Here is a 20,915-nt window from a genome sequence, read left to right as displayed (position 1 = left end):
GAACAACCATGAGGACATTACACAACCCTGTCACACGCAGACACTGATCGCGAACCATTTACTTAGATGCCCATTTACCCTACACATGCTTCACTACCATCATAACTCTTAACGGCACCTAGCAGCTTACCATCTACACCGTACATGTGCAAAACCTTCCACAATCCTTCTCTGTTTACTCTGTCATTTGCTTTTTCCAAATCCATGAATGCCATAAACACCTTATTGTCCTTCTCACAAGCATTCTCCACTAACTGTCTTACTGCAAATATCTGATCCACACATCCTCTGCCACTCCTAAAACCACCCTGTTCATCACTTGCTATGATTTCTGATATTTCTCTTACTTTCTCTACAATAATTCTTCCATATACCTTCCCTACCATACTCAATAAACTTATGTCATGATAATTCTTGCACTCACTTCGCTCACCTATATTTTGTACGGGGGTACAATCACAGCCTTTTTCCACCTGCTGGCACAGCTTCACTCATCCATGCCATCTTACATATCTCCAACAAGCACTTCATTCTGCTCTCTCTCTGCATACACCTCACCAATCTCAGCTGCTTTCCCATTTTTCAGCAGTTTCACAGTGTTCTTCACCTGTGCGAGTGTCACTTCTGCTGGCACTGCATTCCTTCTCTGCACACCCCCAAATAACAGTGACTCTGCTCTCTACTCCCATTCATCAGGCTTTCAAAATATTTCTTCCATCAGGTCCTTACTTCACCCTCTTGGGTTAATAAGCTACCACTTACATCCTTCACACTTTCACATTTCTTTCTGCTGTCATTTCTTACATTCCTTATAAAACCATGACTCAGTGAAGGTAAACTATCTATCAAAAATCCAGCCTGGCATGGGTCAACCTGGTGCCTCAAAATATACAGCACCATGTACATGATGTCTTATGCAATTTCCACTCCACATAATACCAAGAACAATTTTTGCACCTACTCACAGGGTGCTCCACATATCACAATGCTTCGTCCATATTTCAAAATGATACATGTGAGAGGGCTGATACTTTTTTTGGTTGACCATGTGGAGAGGATGGAGGGCGAGAGACTAACGTGGAAAGTGTATGTGAGTGACGTGGAGGGGAGGAAAGCGAGGGGGAGGCCGAGGATGACATAGAGGGATGGAGTGGAGAGGTATCTGAGAGAGAGGTGTGAGCTGTGGGGAGGACAGTAAAATGGTGGGGGACAGGGCGACATGGAGACGATTTGTGTGCGGCCACCCCTTAAGCAATTAAGGTGTCTTGCAATAGGTTGTATGTCAAAAGCTACCCCATATAAAAGAATAAATGCCAGTTAACAGAGATACAGATAGTCAGTTATACTTACCATTCTGGAGTCCATGACTGCCTTAGCCATAAACTTGCCAAGAAACCTGAACTTGGTCCTGAGTTTGGTCATTTGTGTGGACTTCATATTCCTTGGGACTGGCATGGGGTAAAGTCCATTGCTGGCATTGACGTACTTCACTGCCTTGCCCAGACTCTCTTCCGTCCTCTCCTCCACAGTCACGGTTTCCCCGCGCCATAATTCAAGGTCAGCCTTCTGTAGCTCCTTAGACACAAGCGCATAGAACTCCAGTGTGGGTCCCAGCCCGGTGCCTACTTCGTTATCATACTGGATCTCCAGCATGGCCCGGGAGGATGCCAGGTCACTGATCACAGCCTCTGCTTGTTTGAGAATGTCTTCACGGGACACTGTGCGTTTCCGCTTCTCTAGCCTAGGGGTGACACGTTCACTACTGTCCACTGAGTTTAGCTCTGGGGATGAGTCCATCAGTCGCTGCAGTGCACGGTCTCGGTCAAATGACACAGCATAGAACAAAAGCTGACGCGTCTCAAATGGGAACAGGAACGGACTGGAAAGAATCAAGCATAACATTAGATCTTTATCACAATTACATTGTTACAAAATTAATGAGGGTCTGATGATATTGTAATAATCCGAAAGGCAAACCAAGAAGTATTTGTGAGATAACTATGAAGTTGCAGGGAGAAAAATTGCAGCTCTGAAGAAAAACAAAATAGCTGCACACTTTATAATAGGAAAGGAAGAATGCTTGAAAGGAAATCTATATATGCATACATATGGACAAAAGAACCTTAAACTCACGTCACAACCACGTCCTGTAAGAGAATCCAAGACAGTTTGATGCATCAGAAAGATAAATGGACAGATGAACAGAAAAAATAAAACCCAAAATAATAGAAGAAATATATATGGCCAAGTAATGGTACTGTATTTTTCTCCCAAGCACAGAGTTAACCCTGTCACATTTCAGGGCCATTTTTGAAACACTTTACATTTACCATTCACTCGTGACACGTTATACACCATTAGTTACCTATGGGAATTATCCAGTTATCAGGCTGATGCCATTTAACTGATACTCCATAGGTTTCATTGCAGACAAACAACACCTTCACCAGGAGATGCAACAAGAAAGCACGATTGTCTAACAATGGAAACATGACTATCAAAGGCATTCTTAGACAGCAGTATGACAGTACTTGGTCCTGGTACTGTAGATGTTGTATACTAATCCATCAGCTGCATTTCTTAACACTTGCAAAGCACATGACAGATTCTGTAAAGTTTTTTAAATGTAGCTGTCACTCACCAAACATAAGCAATCTGAGGGAGCCACGGGGGAACATTTCCTGTCATAATGACCAACGGGTCCTGGAGCTGCCTGTTGGCCTTGGCAGTGAGCTTGAGATTGGTGAACTCTGAGGTTGGGAGTGGGGGTGGGTAGCAGGCAGCGGGGTATAGGGAGCCATAGTGGCGGTTGAGGGCGTGGAGGACCCGCAAGAGTGCCAGCACCTCCAGACTGGGGTCGCTGACGGTTACACTTGCTGGCAGGGTGCTGGTCAGGTACTGGTCTAACACACTGCTGTTGCTGCCCACAATACTGCGGTCTGTTGGGGATTGGAAGAGAAAAGAGCCTTAAATCTGAGTTGCTTAAGGGGTATGTTAAAAGCAATCTCTACCTTTCCACGTTGCTTATATGAAATGTTAAAAATAATCTGCATGTTGCTTGTATGGTGTTAAAAATTGTCTCCATGGCTTTTAAGGGATGTTAAGAATAATTTATATTTACCTATGTTGCTTATAAGGAATGTTAAATATGGTCTATGTTGCTTATTAGGGATGCTAAAAACAGCCTGTCTAAATATCACCTTATCCATTTTTTGCCCCATCAGGAGCATAAGGGGCTGGGGCTCAGCTACTCAGTCCTGACATTTAAGGCATGGGTGGTAAACCTCCCTTGTCCAAGTGAAGGTATATGGCAATGAACTCCAGCTACCCCTTGAAGTAGACTCTGACATGCCCTACCTGATAAGTCCTTAACCCATCAGACCACCAAGTGTAAAGAATGGACTCACAGTGACAATAACATGGCAGACACAATTGTTTCTGCCTACGATATTGCAATCTGTTTTAGTTTTGAAGAGGATGAAAAACCTGTGTTGCCTATAAGGGATGTTAGAAATAGTCTCAAAGGAACAATAACATGCCTGACACATTGCTGTTGCAGCTGACAATGCTGCAGTCTGTGGAAAATGTGACACTGAAGACTTACATCTGTGTTGCTTATTTTTTTCATTCAAAGGAAATTAGTCTCACATGGTCACCAACAAGTCTGACACACTGCTGTTGCCACCTATGGCTCTGCAGTTTGGGAGTTCTGAGGATGGAGGATCAAACCTGTGCTGCAACTTCAGGCTAATTACGAGATGCTACCCAAAAGTTTCGGAGGGGGGTTACTAATCACCACCATCCCCTTCAAAGTAGTCTACTTAGGTGTGCACACATCGATCCCAGTGCTCCTCCCATGATAGGAATGCATTCTAGAAGTCCTTGAGCATCAGCCTGTTCAGAATCTTCTGTGATACCTCCTGGATTACCACAATGGCGTCAAATCTTGGTCCTTTCAGTTGGATTTTCATTTTTGGAAAAGGGAAAAAATCACATGGGGTCAAATCTGATGAATATAGGAGATGGGGGACAACTGGCATGCCTTCTGATGCCAAAAAGTGCTGAACAACAAGGGCTGTGTGTGTGGGTGCATTGTCATGGTGGAGCACCCATTTGTATGTGTGCCACTTGTCTGGACGTTTTCGCCTCACGTCCTCTCAGAGCCGTCTCTATGTGTCACAGTAGAACTTTGGACTGATGGTCTGCCCTCGAGCGAATTCCTTACGAAGAATGCTCTCTATGTCGATGAAAGTGTTGAGCACCGAATTCCCATTGCTCTTGACCTGAAGTGCCTTCTTTGGTTGGGGCGAAGCTGGACTCTTCTACTGCAATGACTGTTGTTTGGTTTCCGGGTCGTACCTGTGAACTCAGCTTTCATCACCAGTAATGACACTTGAGAGGATGCCAGAGTCATTTCTGGCCATTTCCTTGAGCTCTGTGCTGACCTCCATACGGTTCTGTCTTTGCTCATCAGTCAGGAACCTCAGGACAAACTTGGCAGTGATTCGTCTCATGTCAAGGTCACCAGACAAAATACATTGGCAAGTTTCGTACGATAGTCAAACAATGTCACAAACATTGTGGATTCTCCTCCAGCAATCTTCGAAGATGGTTCTTTGGCCACAATGTCAAGAGTGAACTGGTGGAAGGGCGACCAGAACATGCATCATCATCTGTTGAGGTTTGTCTGTTTTTAAAATGCTGAAACCAGTCATTGGTTGGTGTAACCCCCAAAGAATTGTCACCAAATGTTTGTTTTATCATTTTATGAGCATCTGCCACATTGTTCCTGAGTTTCAAACAAAATTTGATGCAGACATGTTGCTCTTTCACATCCCCTATTTTTGAGATCACAAAATTCGCTACCCCAAACACGATAGAAAAACACACATGTGCAGCAAACGCATCATCCACCCTGCACAATGCCACCTGACACACTAACAAAGGGTGTGTGCACTGCCACCTAGCATCCACATGCCTTACAACAAGTGGTTTCTGCCTTGCTTTCAAATTTCAGGAACTTTTGAGTAGCACCTTGCTGTCACTTTAATCTTACTATTTCCAGATCACCATGGTAGTTGAGTAGTTACTGTTGCTCACTAAGTAGCTGCTGGTCTGTTAGCATTAGGGCTTGAATCTTATTGATGGTAGCCTGACTACAGACTCCTCTGGTCATCAGACTAACAAATTAAGGTAAACAGTGTGATGTCACGGTTGAATGAAGCAATTAAAATTCTGGTAATAACAAGCTTGTTCTCTTTTTTTTGTGTAACATCTTGTAGTGTATTTGTGTGTACAACTGTGTAAAGCAGTTGTATATGACTATGTGGTATAATGTGTACTGTGATGTCTACTGTATACTGCAGTAGTACAGCTTGTTTTGGTTTTGTTGCTGTTGAACGACCAGTCTGTCTGGCCAAGCAGAATCATCACCTGCAGGCAAGCAACCACCCCTGCAAGGTCATCTCATGCAGTGAACTGATGTCCCCATGTGGCAGAGAGCAACTTGCCAGGTGTGTGGAGGTTTAGTTCTTGAATGGATGCCATACAAGGAAGTCTCCACTCAGTTAACAAGGACACCATAGTAGGCTCCATATCATCCCATTATTTTGTTTTGTGGTTACCACCCAGCATTATGAATGGTTTCCTAAGTTACAGGACACTATTCAGCTTGTCACTGGAAGTGGAAAGCTATGAGTAATAAAAGTGACAAGAAAGTTGGAAAAAGTAAGATGTGAGGAAGGCAGACAGAAACAGAATGATAATGGTGAAGGAGGAAGCAGGCAGTGCTACAAAAGAGTAGTTGCCAAAACCTACTATCAAGTAGTACAGATAAACTATTATATAGTATAGTATTCCCTCCTCCTTTCCTGCCTTCCTCTTCTGTCTTTCCTTCCTTCTACCTATGGGTGACTCTACACTGGGTGACAAGCCAAATGGTCTCCTATACACCAGGAAACCATTTACTATGGTGGGTGGTAACCATATAACCAAACTATGGCACCTGGTGGTCCATCCATCATCCAATCCTACATTGCCCCATGAGGAGCGTAGGAGCCCGGGGGTTGGCAGTTGGTCCTGACATTTAAGATGAGTGACCAGCCTCACTCATCCCTGAGTGACATTATGTGAGCAATAAACCCCAACCACCCCTTGGATATAAACCTTCACTGGCTCAATCCGATTGCAGTGCAATAATTACCCACTAAACCAGTCTGGTGGTTTAGTGAGTAATCAAGGCACTCCTGCCAGAATGAGCCTGTGTATGTTTATATCCAAAGGGTGGTTGGGGTTTACTGCTCACATAATGCCACTCATGGATAAGTGAAGCTGGTCATTCTTATCTTAAATGTTAAGACCAACCTGCCTAGCCCCAGGCTCTTGCACTCCTCAGGGGGCAACACAGGATTAGATGTATGTATGTATGTATGAATATGTAATAGTTTGGTACAATACCATATAGTACAGCACAGCATGGTGCAACATGGCAAAATGCAATGTAAGACCGTGGTACAAAACGCAGTATAATGAAGGTACAAACCTCCCACCAAGGCATCAGCCTTCTTCTTAGGACTGGTTTTGGAGCCTCCAGATTTTCCCTTCCTGCCCCCTGAGCTTCTGGTTGGTTCCTCCTCCTGTACTGGTCTGTGAGAAAACATACATATTAAAGCATAGTCATCTTCAACACCAAAACCATTTCATCATTATACCATCATCCAGACCTCCTTTCTCACCCTAAAGTGTGGTGAGGTAAGGCCCGAGAGCCATAAAGAATTTGACAAAATAAAACACTAACCAAAGTTTGGCCAAATGAATGAGTTACACACCCATTTACTCACCATTCAAGCTCCCAGAATATTGGCTACACTTGACTGGTCAAAAAACATTCTGCATGAGTCAATTTGACAACTGTCATGTTATACCAAGACCTGGCCATACACTCCACACAAAATTCATCCAGCCAGCCTGACTTCTTTTAAATTCCCTAACACTGTTAGCTCCAATACCTCTCTCTCTCAGCCATTTACCTAACTCACATTTCCCAGTATTTCAAGTGGGTAAGCAATACTGTGATATAAAATATAAATGTACAAGTTACTGACAGTGTCCAGTGCAATGGGCCATTTACAGTATTCATTCCAAGGTGGCTAAAATCATTGGGTCTGTAGTGTGAGTATCTACCATAATCCAGATCTGGGTTTGATCCTACCTGGGAGTGGACATTTATGAGAAACAGTTGTACTGAATTGGCCTTATATGCATTCTTAAATGTTTTTACACAGTAGGTTCATGGAATAAATATCCATATGCATTTGCCTACACTTCAGATGCCTCCTACACCTATACCCATGTGCCCAGTACAAGGTGTGGGTAGGTAATTCCTGATGTCACTAATCAAGGAAAAACTGCCATTCTTCGCCCAATTATTTAATTTTCAACAGGAAAGTCGGTCAACTAAACCCCATTCTTTGTATGTGCCCTCTGTGTCACTATAAGAGAGAGAGAAATAACAACATTTTTACTCACTCCTATAAGGAAGAGAGGCTGTACTATTGTCAAACAGAAGCAAAAACTGATGGTCTGAGTCTACCATCTCTGTTCTGGGACGATTATTATTATTATTATTAACCCCGAATTGCTGGGTGTTGGTAAGGACTGATGCAAAAGAGGCAGCAGGAGGCCACTGGGTGTCGGTAGGAGCTGCAACTGTTTTCACAGCACAGTCTGAAGTGGCTGCCACTTGATCTCGTCACCAAAGGTTCTGGAGTGACTCCTCCAACCCACGGCAAGCATACCTCAGTCATCACTGTGAATTTGCCAGGTGTAGGATGATTTTTTCCTAAACCTCTTGTCCCATTCCGTTGCTGCCACATGTGGACACCTTGCCTCATCCAGCCCTGCCAAGCCTCTTTCCAAGGTTACTAGGGAAGGACTGTGACAGTGTCGTAGTGCATGCCTTGGATGCCACTGTGTCTAGTTTATCTAGTAACGGGGAAGTTATCACGTCAAGGGCAAAACCAAAATCAGGGTCGCATGCAAACGCACAAACACATCCGACTTTGTTCCACCATACATTACTTCTTTTCATCACATCCTAACTCATCAACTTGATGACCTACAGTCTTGGGGATACTGTCTTTCACATGAAGAAAAGTTGGTGAGTAATATGGTCTTTAATTTGTTTCCCTAACTGCTATAGTTTCAGAGATATTTGGGTATGAAAACAGGTAATTTTTGGAAAAATGGTCATACTGAAAGAATGACCAAGCAATAAATAGGTCGGCGTGGAGGGGTTAAATATCAGTAAGCTTTACTTCTCATCCATTTCATTTATTTGTAGAGAGAGAGAGAGAAAAAAAAAATAGGCTTATAAGAAACATGTAATGATTCTTTAATACAATATATCACCACGAAACGGCTTTAAGATCATATGTTCCAACCATAAACAAAAACCCCCGTGCGTCACCTGCCCCGCAGGGCAGGATTGCAAGGTTGGCTTTTTTAATGTCAAATTCTTCGAATCAGGCTTTTTTTGAAGTGGATGGCTCCAAAAAATAGCTGGTTGGCATTTTCTTCTACTATGGCTTTTTTTCCTAATATATAATATACTGTACAGTATTTTGAAAATTTATAAGTGATCCTTTGTGTTATTTTTAAAATCATGAACTCAGCTGTTACAAGCTAACTTAGTATCCTATAAGATGAATTATAAAAAATGAAATCATTGTTTCCTTTCTATCGCAAGCGGTACTTTGAAGCCGTCGCCATCATGGGATTTCGGCTGGCGGTCTTGTCTCTGCATGTTTTTGGCTTTAAACAATGTACAATTTTCATATGAAAAAGCTTACAGATTTTCTTCAGCATTTTTTAGATGAAGCATTGTTCTTTTAAAAAACTAAATTGTGTGGGTTTCAAACCAAAGGTGCAGTTACAGACATGTATATGTGATGAACACTGTCACATGTATATGTGATGAACACTGTCATACTTGGTGTCTTTTATAGCTTCTAGCAACTGTTTTACTGCATTTATCACATTAAAGCTTATCTAGAATATTAGTATAACTACTGAAGAATAATATCACAAAGACCTTACGTGTGGTGTATCGATAACTAGCACAAGAGAGATTTTAGAAATATGCAACTTCTGGTCTGCACAGGGGTAGCCTGACTTCCATATTGAACTAGCTGGCAATCACTTGCAACTCTGGAGTTTGCAATGCTGGTAATTTCTTCAGTGACAAAGTGGTGTTCCTCAGACACAGGGAACACCTACTTTTACTGACTCATCACAACCCAGACCTTTAACCCGTGGATTGGGCAATTATTATTATTATTATTTTTTTTAATTATCCTGTGCAAAAAAATTATTATTATTTTTTTTTTATGTTTGAAGATAAACATCCAGGGCATCATCTAAAACAACAACAACAACAACTCCGTCTTTGCATAGGGCAATGCGTAAGTTTACGTAGGGGAACAGTAAAAAATTATTATTATTATTATTTTTTTGTTATTATAAACTTGAAGATAGACATCCATGGCATCATCTGGTGAAAAGAGAAAAATCTCTCTCCATCTTTGTATAGGGGTGGAGTAGTTATGGTGATGCACGGCCAGCACAGCCTGAGCTGTGGCTCGCAACACGAGGCTACCCAGACTGAGCTGTGGCTTGCAATCCACAACTCCATTCAACATAGTATAGCAGCACACATCCATTTCATTAGCAGAGAACATTCTCCTTTGCTTTCCCTGTGATATTCTAGTAGTACAGATACAAGCTGTCTAGCATGGGCCATCCAGCCTACTACAATTATCCTCTTTATGTTCTTATATTGTCTGGGTAACTCTTCACACATGTAACTTCAAATATATTACATCTAGTTAGTTCTATTTTATCACATATAGCAAAATGAAGTCTGATCCTATATTCACACATGAAGAAGACAGTTAAGGAATGCCAGTACACATCATTAAGTGGCCTGGAACAGAATAAAGTAGGAACAAATATTCCCAATAAAAAATATATCACTGTGTATCTATAGCCAGACATCTTCCTAAGAGAGTGGCTACAAATGAACAGCCTCCACGTCACTCTGTTCTCTGCCATCAGGCTGCCCTCTCTACAACCATTCACTCATACCTTTCCATCCTGTCCCTCCATCTCAGCCTGGGTCTCCCTCTCCCTCCTTCACATAATTCACTCTTTTAATAAATTCCTTTTTCCATTCCTTCCACATGGCCAAACCATCTCAAGGTACTACTGCTTCCCAGTACACCCACTACCTAAGCATACCTGTAGTATATAGTGTGGGTCTGCAGCCATATCGCTGAGTGTGAGATAGGCGTGTCAGTGTCGGTGTCTGGTTCGGAAGTGGCAGAGTCGGAGGGTCCAGAGTACTGGCGGATGGCCTGGTAGACAGTCATGTTGTAGGGCAGCACGTGGTCATTGATCACAAACTGCAGCTTGTGGCTTGACGCACTCTGGTTCACTGATACTGCCGCCTGAGAGACACACGAGTCAAAGTTAGTCCTTCTACTCCGAAGAAGCCTTTGACATATGTTATCACCACCACCACTGTCATATTATCGCCATCATTAAGACTCCTTTTCCCACCTGAAGTGGGCTGAAGTAGGGTCCACAAAACAAGAAAAGATAAAGCATGAATGAAGGAGACCTATTAACGGCATGCTCAGTGAACAAGCCATGTAATCATTCACACAACACACAACCCCTTGGACTCCTGGTTCCACCACATAAACCTACCACAGTAAAAAAAAAACAATCCCTACCAATGTAAAAATCATACCAGAGTGTCATCAATGTCTTCATCACTGTTGTCATCATCAGAGTTGTCGTCGTCGTCGTCCCTGAGGCGGCCATAACCCCTAATAACCAAGTAGCGCTCGATGGCCTGCACCAGCGCCAAGGGGTCCACCTTCACCGGCCCACCACGCCACTGTCTCACTCGGCTGCAGTCCGGGTGACGCTGTAGGTTGCACTGAGGACAAAAATACATGATGATGATAATGTACAATATTGTTATCACCGCTACTATGACAACACCCACCACCATCACAACAATGGCTGTCACTAACTGTTCCTTTCAGCTGCTGTATGAATGCTGCTGTAAGGTGTACTGCAGAGAGTAAAGCAGAAACATAACGATGCTTTACTGTCATCACCGTAATCAACAACTGTACTGTACTATCCAGATTTTTTTGGTACCTATGGATTGGGTGAGGCAGGATCCAAAAATTATTCATCATCATCATTATCCAGACCTCCTTTCCCATCCTGTAGCAGGGTGAGAAGCAGCAATGTCCAGTCAGCCAAAGTTTGCCCAATTCAATGGGCCGTGCCTCTATTCACTCATTATTCAAGTCCTCAAAATCCTGGCTACATCAAAAAAAATCTGTAACTTCACATATACCTAACTGATAGCGCCAATCCAAACGCTGTCATGTTAAAATGAGGTGCCAAATCCCTGGTCATGAGCTTCTCCGTACAAAACTCATCCAGCCAGCTTGCTCTCGTCAGTTCCCTAGCCTCACCAACTTCCATACCTCTCTTCCTTACACACTCATCCACCATATCCCTCCACCTTCTTGGCCTACTTTGCCTCCTCCCTCCTTCAAATTTGCTCAGATATGACTTTCTCACCACTCTGTTGTCATCCATTCTCTCCACATGTCCAAACCATCTCAGTACACTCTCTTCAATTCTGGTGTCCACAGACTTTCTCATTCCTCGTCGTTCACGAATCACATTATTCCATATCCTATCCACTCTCTGTACTCCACATACATTCCTCAGTAGTCCCATCTCCACTGTTCTTACTCCTGACTTCTCATTTTCTTGCCACATTAGAGTCTCACATCCATATGTTAAAGTTGGCACCAACACTCCTCCATGTAAGCCTCATGCAGGTGCAACACTCAAGCCTCTGTTTCTTATCATGGCCTTCATAGCACCAGCTACTTTCCTTCCTTGTGTCTTTCCACTTCTTTTGCAAATTTTCCTCTTTTCTATCACTGTACCCAGGTATTTGAACTCTCACCAATTCCAGTCTCTCTCCATTCATTAACATCACACTGGGAGTCACCTTCTCTCTCAATAACCATCACTTTACTCTTTTCTACATTTACTCTCAAGACACGACACTCACAGACATCTACAAAACTCTGCACTATTCTACTAAGCTCTTGTCCGGTATTTGCAAGTAGCACTGCATCATCAGCATACAACAAATTTGAGATATTCCATCCATCACCAATGCCATCCCTCTCTCCATTAGTCATGTTTTCACCATCAATAATATCAGAAAAAAACAAATGGGCATGATTATGCATATTGTCAATACTATCACTACGTTCAAACCCAACCATACAATGCAATCCCTCGTCACGTGATCGTTCACTTATGCTATCTTAACATTTTAGCATCTGTTTTCAACGTGTGATCATTTTTGCTTATTTGATTGCTGAGATTCCCTGGGGAGCACCCATCTTTAACATATGATCTTCGTTTTCACTTAAAATCTCACTATAATTCCTACATTTGATATATAATCAAATCCAACTTATTTTCCATAAATGTAATCTGATCATATAGTGGGGTCAAGTGTCCACAATCACCATCTTCACACTCATATAAGCCTGGGGCCAGAACACTGGACATATAGGTGGGTGAAATTTTACCATGAAATAATTGTCCTACCTTGAGCTGGTGTGTGTTGAAGAACTTGATGGCGGAGGTTGAGCCGCCACGTCCAACACCAGCCAGGGCAGTGCCAGGCAGGTCGTGCACCTTGACGGGGAACTGCTCCAGCTGGTTGACGCACCCATTGAGCTTACTGATTAGTGCTGAGAACACACCAACCTGGCTCGCATCAACACGACCCACACTCATTGGGCTAACCTGAAAAATGCCATAAGCAAACAGCAATGAAAATTATGACAAACATCTTACTCAAACTCATGCTAGATGCTTTATCTTAAACTTCATGCCAAATGCTTCACCTCAGACTTAATACCATCAACACAGCCGCTGAAATTCACTGATCAAGTCCGCTTCCTGTCCGATGAGCGAAGTTAAGCAACGTTGGGTCTGGTTAGTACTTGGATGGGTGACCGCCTTGGAACACCAGATGCTGTTGGCATCCCTACGTGTCAAGTGGGGTTGGTGGAGGATTAGTGCCCCTCCCTGTGAAACAATTAACTCTAAGCCGTTGGCCACCCCGTTTGGGATATATGGCGTCTGGCAATGAATGAATGATGAAGTCCAAACCCACACTTCTTTTCCTCTCCTTTATATGGGGTGGACAGAAACCTAAATTAGAAAAATCACCATCCTTACTTCTTTTCCCACCCTAAGATGGAATGAGGTAGGGTCTTTATAGTCAGAGAAAGAATAGTAACAGGAGAAAGTGCCTAAAGTCAGCCCAACTGAATGGCTCACACACTCATTTGCTCAACATTTAAGTTTAAAAAATCCCGACTCTACACCACAAGTATAATCATCCACACTTATGAGCATCATGATGACTCAAACTTATGCTGAATGACTTGTCTTAAAATTAATACCATGTGCCCCATTCCAAACTTTATATACTAAGTTCTTTTCTTCAAACTTTCTGCCAAATGCAATACTAAATATCTCAATCCAAATTCAACCCCATCACAACAATAATAGTCTTTTACATATTACCTGTGCTGTTTCCAGGTAATTTAGTTCAACAAATGCCCAATCAGCAGTGGGGTAAATGAAGACTATATCCAATTCTCTCAATTCTTAGGGGAATAAGTTGTCTGGAGGTATCATGGGTGGGAGGAGAGGGTGAATCACTGATTACAGAAGTCAAACTCTCCATACGTTCCTTCCTCTTCTGTCTTTCTTTACTTCATTCCTTCCTTGTCCTTCTGCCTATGGGTGACTTTACACTCCATCTTCTTTCTTTCCTTCATTCTTTCCTGTTCCTTCTGCCTATGGGTGACTCTACACTGAGTGACAAGCCAAATGGTTTCCTGTACACCAGGAAACCATTGACTATGCTGGGTGGTAACCATATAACCAAGTTATGACATCTGATGGTTTAGTGGGTAATTAAGGCATTCCAACTGGATTGAGCCGGTGAAGACATCCAAGGGGTGGTTGGGGTTTATTGCTCAAGTAATGCCACTCAGGGATGAGTGAGGCTGGTCATTCTTATCTTAAATGTCAGGACCAACTTGCTTAGCCCCGGGCTCCTACGCTCTTCATGGGGTAACATAGGATTGGATGATGGATGGATGGATGGAAATCCCAATGATTTCCCCTCTTTAATTCACAGTAATGTCTCTCCTCAAACTTGATGTCACATGCTTCACTTCCATGGCAAATAGTGTACTGTATCTCATACGATATGACACTGCCTCATGTCAGGCTTTGTATCATATGCCTCACCTTAAACTTAATACCATAGACATGTAATCCACAAAATTAACCAATCAAATATGAACTCTCCAAACCAGGATGATGAAGATAATCATCATTCATCATCATCTAATAATAATAACAATAACAATAATCACACGAACTATCATCGATCTGTCCAATAAGACCAACTTGACTATTATTCCAACCATTCAAACTCTTGGATTCATCCTACCAGATCATCAATCACACCTGATCGTTCATATCACTAACTATATCGCACAATATCTAAATTAAAGCCATTCAAAATACTGTGATCAAACTTTACAAATAGCCCTTTAAATACTACATGAGTGTTTACTGGTCAATCTCTATGCTTACTGGGCAGCCGAGGAAGACGTGAAGAAAATTCCTGAGTCTGAGGTGGCGTGGGGTGGCAGTGGTGGTGGCAGTGGAGGTGGTGCCATTTTCTGCAGTGCCGGCGCCGGCCAGCAGCGTGGCATCATGGGTCAGGGACAGGGAGGTGTTGTCCCCAGCAGTCAGGTAGCACAGCAGGCACCGCACCAGCCCGGAGTGGATCACCTCAAATGGACTGATGTCGCTCTCTGTCACAATCCGGCTTACCTCCCGCAGCGCTTCAACAGCATTGCTCGGCTATAACATAATAACATGCAGATATCAGTTGACAGTTGAAGACAGCACAGCAGGAACCACACAAGCCCAGAATGGATCACCCCAATCGAACTAAAGTTGTTCTGTCACACCAGTTTACAGTGCATCACAACAATGTTTGGCTTGACTGCAACAAAACAGACATAACAATTAAAAGTTAAAAGGATACTCTACACTCCGCTCTTTTTTTACCCCTGCAAAATTGTTGACTCTATAAAGGGGTTTTATCCGCCCCTGTGTGGAGTACAACTCTCATGTGTGGGGAGGCTCCCCACATACAGCTCTTCTCAATAGGGTGGAGTCAAAGGCTTTTCGTCTCATTAATTCTCCTCCTCTTACTGACTCCCTTCAACCTCTGTCTCTTCGCTGCACTGTTGCATCTTTATCTCTTTTCTATCACTACTTTAATGGTCAATGCTCCTCTGAACTGTCTGCTTGCATTCCTCCACCTCTACGACGGGCGCGTAGCACCCGTCTGGCAGCAAACTCTCATCCCTTTTCTGTCCAACTCTCTAATGCAAGAGTTAACTGTTACTCCCAGTCTTTCATTTATGCAACAGGTCAACTCTGAAACTGTCTCCCTCTGTCTGTATTACATGCTGCCTATGATCTCCAGTCTTTCAAACGCAGTGTGTCCAGGCATCTCAAAATGATCGGATCTTCAATTTGGCTCTCTATTGTATTTTGTTTTTCTCTTGGAGCGAACTGTAATGCGGGCTCATGGCCTTTGGTTCCTTCTTCCTCGCATTAAAAAAAAAAAAAAAACTATCATGACACTTTTCTTCCTACCTAACAACGGGGTGAAGTATGATCCAAAATAATTTAGAAAAATGGTACAAAAAGTGGGAGAATTATCATTAGCATGCCCAGTGAAAAGAGCCACACACTAATTCACAAGTCATTCAAGCCCCTTGAATCCTGGGTCTACCTCATAGGCCTTTACTATCTGCATATACTCCCCTCTCCTACCTTTTTTTAAAACAGTATACAATTTTCCCTACATACCCACTACACAGCCAACCCATCAATTATCAAGTTAATAAAGGAGTATCAAACCCCAGTCATGTATTTACTCCTCCATGCCGTACATAATTCATCCAAGCAACTCAACCTCCCGTCACTTCCCTAGCCTCATCAACTTTCACAACTTCCTTTCTCACATTCATTTACCATACCTATCCACCTTTTTGGCCTACCTTGTATCCTCTCACTTTTTAAACTCACTTGATAATCATTCCATATTTACCTTGTCATCTTTTTAAAATTGATCCACTACAAAAATCTTTCAGTCTTTCTAACACGTTTTCTCCAGTCTGTTGTACTGATAATTAATATTTTAAAACATATCCTCTACCAATTCATCAACCACCATACATTTTGATATCTTCCTAACTCACTCTAATGATGCATAAAAAATACTATCTATCTATCTATATACCTAGGCTGCTTCCCCCAAGGAAAGGGAGGTAGCCGAGACAGGATGACTCACTCTCCATTTACTCATCCATTCAAACACATTCATTCGCATCTTAGCTCCAAAGGGGAGAACGGACAGATCCTCACCGCATCACACCGCACAAGGGTCAACTGCACAATGCAATCAGTGACATCCGCAGCAGGGCCCGACAGCAGAACTGGTTTACCCCTGCCACATCATAACAGGCCCATCCCCTTACCCGCACCTGACCTGACTAGCTGATCAGACCAAATGCGGGAGAATATCCCCTCAGGGCTGCGTCATCACTTATTCATTCACAATTTCTCTCCATTTATTTCTGTCACACACAGCCACTCTTCCTTGCTCAACAGACATCCCTCTCGCATCCAGCGCTCTCTTCACACTGTCCATCCATCCTATTCGTGGTCTTCCTCTCAGCCTTACACCTCTCACATCAGATCTAGTTATCTTTTTCACCAATCGCTCATTATCCATTCTCTCCATATGCCCAAACCATTGCAACACCCTCTTCTCAACTCTACCAGCCATCTCCCGAACAACTCCAGTTCTCCTTCGCACTTTATCATTTCGCACTCGATCCATACGTGTCACTCCACACATACTCCTCAGACATCTCATCTCCATTACATTCAAACTTTTCCTCTCTGCTACACCCATATTCCATGTTTCAGCCCCATATAATGCAGTCGGTACCACAACACCCTTCATACAGCCTTCTCTTTACATCCATTCTAAGCGAACGACATTTAAACACTTTTTTCATTCCTCCCAGCACCTTTCCTACTTCATTTATTCTAAACTTCACTTCTGCATCTATTCTTCCATCCACAGCAACATGTGACCCTAGATATTTAAAACAATCTACCTCCTCAAGCAACTCACCATTCAAAACTATATTCATCCCCCTACCATCTACCAACCTCGTACACTTCATCACTACTCTTATTCTCATTTACTTTCAATTTCCTCCTTTCACACACCCTTCCAAACTCCTTTACCAACTGTCTCAATCTCTCCTCTGAATCAGTCACCAGTGCAGTATCATCTGCAAACAGCAGCTGCTTCAGATTCCACTCTCCTCCATCAACATTTACCAGATTCAGACCACCTAAAACTCTTGCATTCACCTCCCTTACAACACCATCCATGTAAATGTTTAACAACCAAGGCGACATCACACATGCCTGTCACAGCCCCACTCTCATGGGAAACCAATCACTCACAGCATTTCCCACTCTTACACACGCTCTACTATTTACATAAAAACTTTTCACCCCTTTTAGTAACCTACCATCAAGTCCATACAATCTTAAAACAGTCCACAAAGCCTCCCTATCAATTCTATCATACGCTTTCTCTAAATCCATAAATGCCCAAAACACATCCTTGCCTTTCGCTAAATACTTTTCACACACTTGTCTCACAGCAAACACCTGATCAATGCATCCCCTCCCTCTCCTAAAGCCACACTGCTCATCACTAATCACTCCCTCTGTACCCTCTCTAACTCTCATAATTAACACTCTACCATACACTTTACCTACAACACTCAACAGACTTATACCCCTAAAGCTAGTACATTTATACTTATCACCCTTGCCTTTATACAACGGGACCACACAAGCACTTGCCCAGTCAATTGGCACCATACCTTTCTCAAAGCACACATTCAACAATCTTACTAACCAGTCATCAATAGTCACTCCACCACCCTTCAGGCATTCCACAGCACACCCATCCATACCTGCAGCTTTCCCTGTTTTCATCTCCTTTACTGCCTTCTCCACTTCCTCCTTCGTGATCAAAGAATCATTCAACTCTCCCAACACATTTATTCCTTGCACCCTTCTATTCGCCAAAAAAAAAAAAAAAAAAAAAAAAAAAAAAAAAAAAACAGCCATGTTTCACCGTAGGGTATTGGAGTAGACCATGGTATAGCTTATGTTTTATATGGACTGATAACCAAACTGGGAGCCCAAACCAACTAATTTCTTCCCAACAGCTGCTGGAAGAGGCTGTGAAAAAAAACAAAACTAAGATGTGTCATAAGATTTGTTTACAGAGTATGTGAGTGTCACCATCTGCACTTTGGCTCTATCTACTTGTGGCTGAATGTTTCCTGCCTGAGTGATGATTGTGTGATTACTTACCAAGCTTGTAGCCATGCTTAACTCTCATGGTGGTATCTTTTGGGGTCAATGGTAGATAACCATTTATGACCTCTGTTCTAAAGTCTTCCATATACTTTTCCTATAACTCCTAGCAGACTTATACCACAATAATATTTGAACTCACTCTGATTATCTGTAACTTTTGAACAGGCACAATCATAGCCTCCTTGCATGCTGAAGGTACAATTCAACTCATTCAAGCTTTATGATAAATTCTCATCAAACACTCAACTCCACGTTGTGTCCTACATTCAATCATCCTTGCATAAACTTCAATACCTGCTGCCTTCCCATTCTTCACTTCTCATGTCACATTTTCAGCCAAAACATTCCTTCTCTATTCAAACCCAGGACCAATCACATTTATTAACATTCTGCATGGACCGTTCCCATGCATCGTCATTTCAAACATTCTTTCCATCTCCTCGTGGTCTTACATTCACCCATCACATTATCAGCTTTTCTTCCCACCCTCATTTCCACATTTTTGCACGTCAATGTAATATCTTATTTTGAGAGTAATTAATATTTTTCTACCTAGTAAATTCTGCCTACGGATGACTTTACATTCCATCTTTTGTCTTTCTTTCTTTCATTCTTTCCTCTTCCTTCTGCCTATGGGTGACTCTACACTGAGCGACAAGCCTAATGGTTTCCTGTACACCAGGAAACCATTTACTACACTGGGTGGTAACCATATAACCAAATTATGGCACCTGGTGGTTTAGTGGGTAATTACAGCACTCCAATCGGATTGAGCCGGTGAAGGTTTATATCCAAGGGGTGGTTGGGGTTACTGCTCATGTAATGCCACTCAGGGATGAGTGAGGTTGGTCACTCTCATCTTAAATGTCAGGACCAAATTACCTAGCCCCGGGCTTCTACACTTCTCATGGGGCAACGTAGAATTGGATGATGGATGGATGGATGGATAATTAATTTACCATACATTTGTCTTTCTTCTCTTAACAGAAGCTTATCTCTTCACTGTTTTCTTAACTTTTGATATACTCTCACTACAACCCCTTTCATGCATTCACCCTGGCCATTTTTTTTTTTTTTCCACTGCTCATTCTCCATTCAAATCCCACCAAGCTGAATCTCTCCCTTTTGCCCATTCAGGAGCAGAGGAGACCAGAGCTACGTTACTTAGTCCCTACATTTAAGGCAAAGGTGACCCACCTCCCTCGCCCGTGTGAACAATAAACCCTAGCCACCCTTTGGATGCAAAACACTTACACACCCCACCTGGTTGTGCATCTTAATCCAACAGACCACCAGGTATCACATCGTCATTCAGCTACCACCCAGTTTCCTGGGCTGCAGGAAATAATTAGGTTTGTCATTCAGTGTAGTCATATGAAGGCAATGTTACATCAACTGAATGTATAGTGAGTGCCCCCACTTACCACCTACCTTTCTTACCAGTACTGGTCAATATCCTTAAAACACCACACACACTTGCATTCCATGTATGCACTCTGCAAGCTTTCCAAATTAATCTGTTTCCAATTCACTAATCCTTACCTTACACTATCTTAAGCTCACAAGCATAAAACACAACAGCAATTTCCACACAGACACCCAGCTCAAACAGTTGTATAGCAGCTGTGGGTGATAAGAACATCAAAGGTGGGTGTGCATGAGATACAGAACATTATCACCATATAACTGACCTCCTGCTCAAGCTGCTGTATGGCAGCTATGAGTCTGTTGAGGACACTAAGCGCAGGGTGTGACGCTCCCTGCAACTCTGTTGTGAAGTACTGTTGGTTGAGTCGCTGTGCCTGCTCTCGTATCCACACCCGCACCACCTCCTTGTTGCTGCTGCTGCTACTGCTGCTGCTACTACTGCTACTGCTCACACTGTTCCCCACCAGCTTGTCCTGACGAAGCGAAAACAACCTGACGGCATTCTGGTGACGGAAGGTGGGGATATAGGTAATGTTTAACCTGCTTTAATTGTACAAAATCAACATAACACAGGAGCTGAGGAGTGAGTTCAGTCTGTATCACATACAATATGTTCTGCTTTGAGACTGACATATGTACCATATTTCATAAACATCCAGTTTGTATGCATTCTCTGTAGCTGCATGCTGGCTCATACAACATGGGTGAGCAACTCTACTATACGAGTTCAAGCCATGTTTTACCAGTCCTGAAGGGCAAATGATCCACAGGGCAAGGGGACACCA

The 20,915-nt window shown here is 42.8% G+C and overlaps 1 protein-coding gene across 1 annotated transcript in view; it reads right to left on the bottom strand.

The window, feature by feature from the left end:
* ctrip (E3 ubiquitin-protein ligase ctrip) overlaps positions 1–20,915 on the bottom strand; it is a 171,111-nt gene that overhangs the window by 17,514 nt on the left and 132,682 nt on the right. Inside the window, exons 20-27 of the mRNA XM_080273171.1 lie at positions 20,394–20,633; positions 14,797–15,069; positions 12,721–12,921; positions 10,811–11,002; positions 10,297–10,505; positions 6,542–6,645; positions 2,642–2,939; positions 1,351–1,879 (exon numbers count right to left, since the gene is read on the bottom strand). Of these exons, the coding sequence (XP_080129297.1) occupies positions 1,351–1,879; positions 2,642–2,939; positions 6,542–6,645; positions 10,297–10,505; positions 10,811–11,002; positions 12,721–12,921; positions 14,797–15,069; positions 20,394–20,633 (2,046 nt within the window). The remainder of the gene's footprint in view (positions 1–1,350; positions 1,880–2,641; positions 2,940–6,541; positions 6,646–10,296; positions 10,506–10,810; positions 11,003–12,720; positions 12,922–14,796; positions 15,070–20,393; positions 20,634–20,915) is intronic.

This window comes from Coenobita brevimanus, chromosome 53 (genome assembly GCF_032717465.1).
Source record: "Coenobita brevimanus isolate Jiangsu-jjx chromosome 53, ASM3271746v2, whole genome shotgun sequence".
Taxonomy (NCBI): domain Eukaryota; kingdom Metazoa; phylum Arthropoda; class Malacostraca; order Decapoda; family Coenobitidae; genus Coenobita; species Coenobita brevimanus.
Note: the sequence above shows the minus strand (reverse complement) of the source record. Positions and strands in the feature narration are given on the sequence as shown.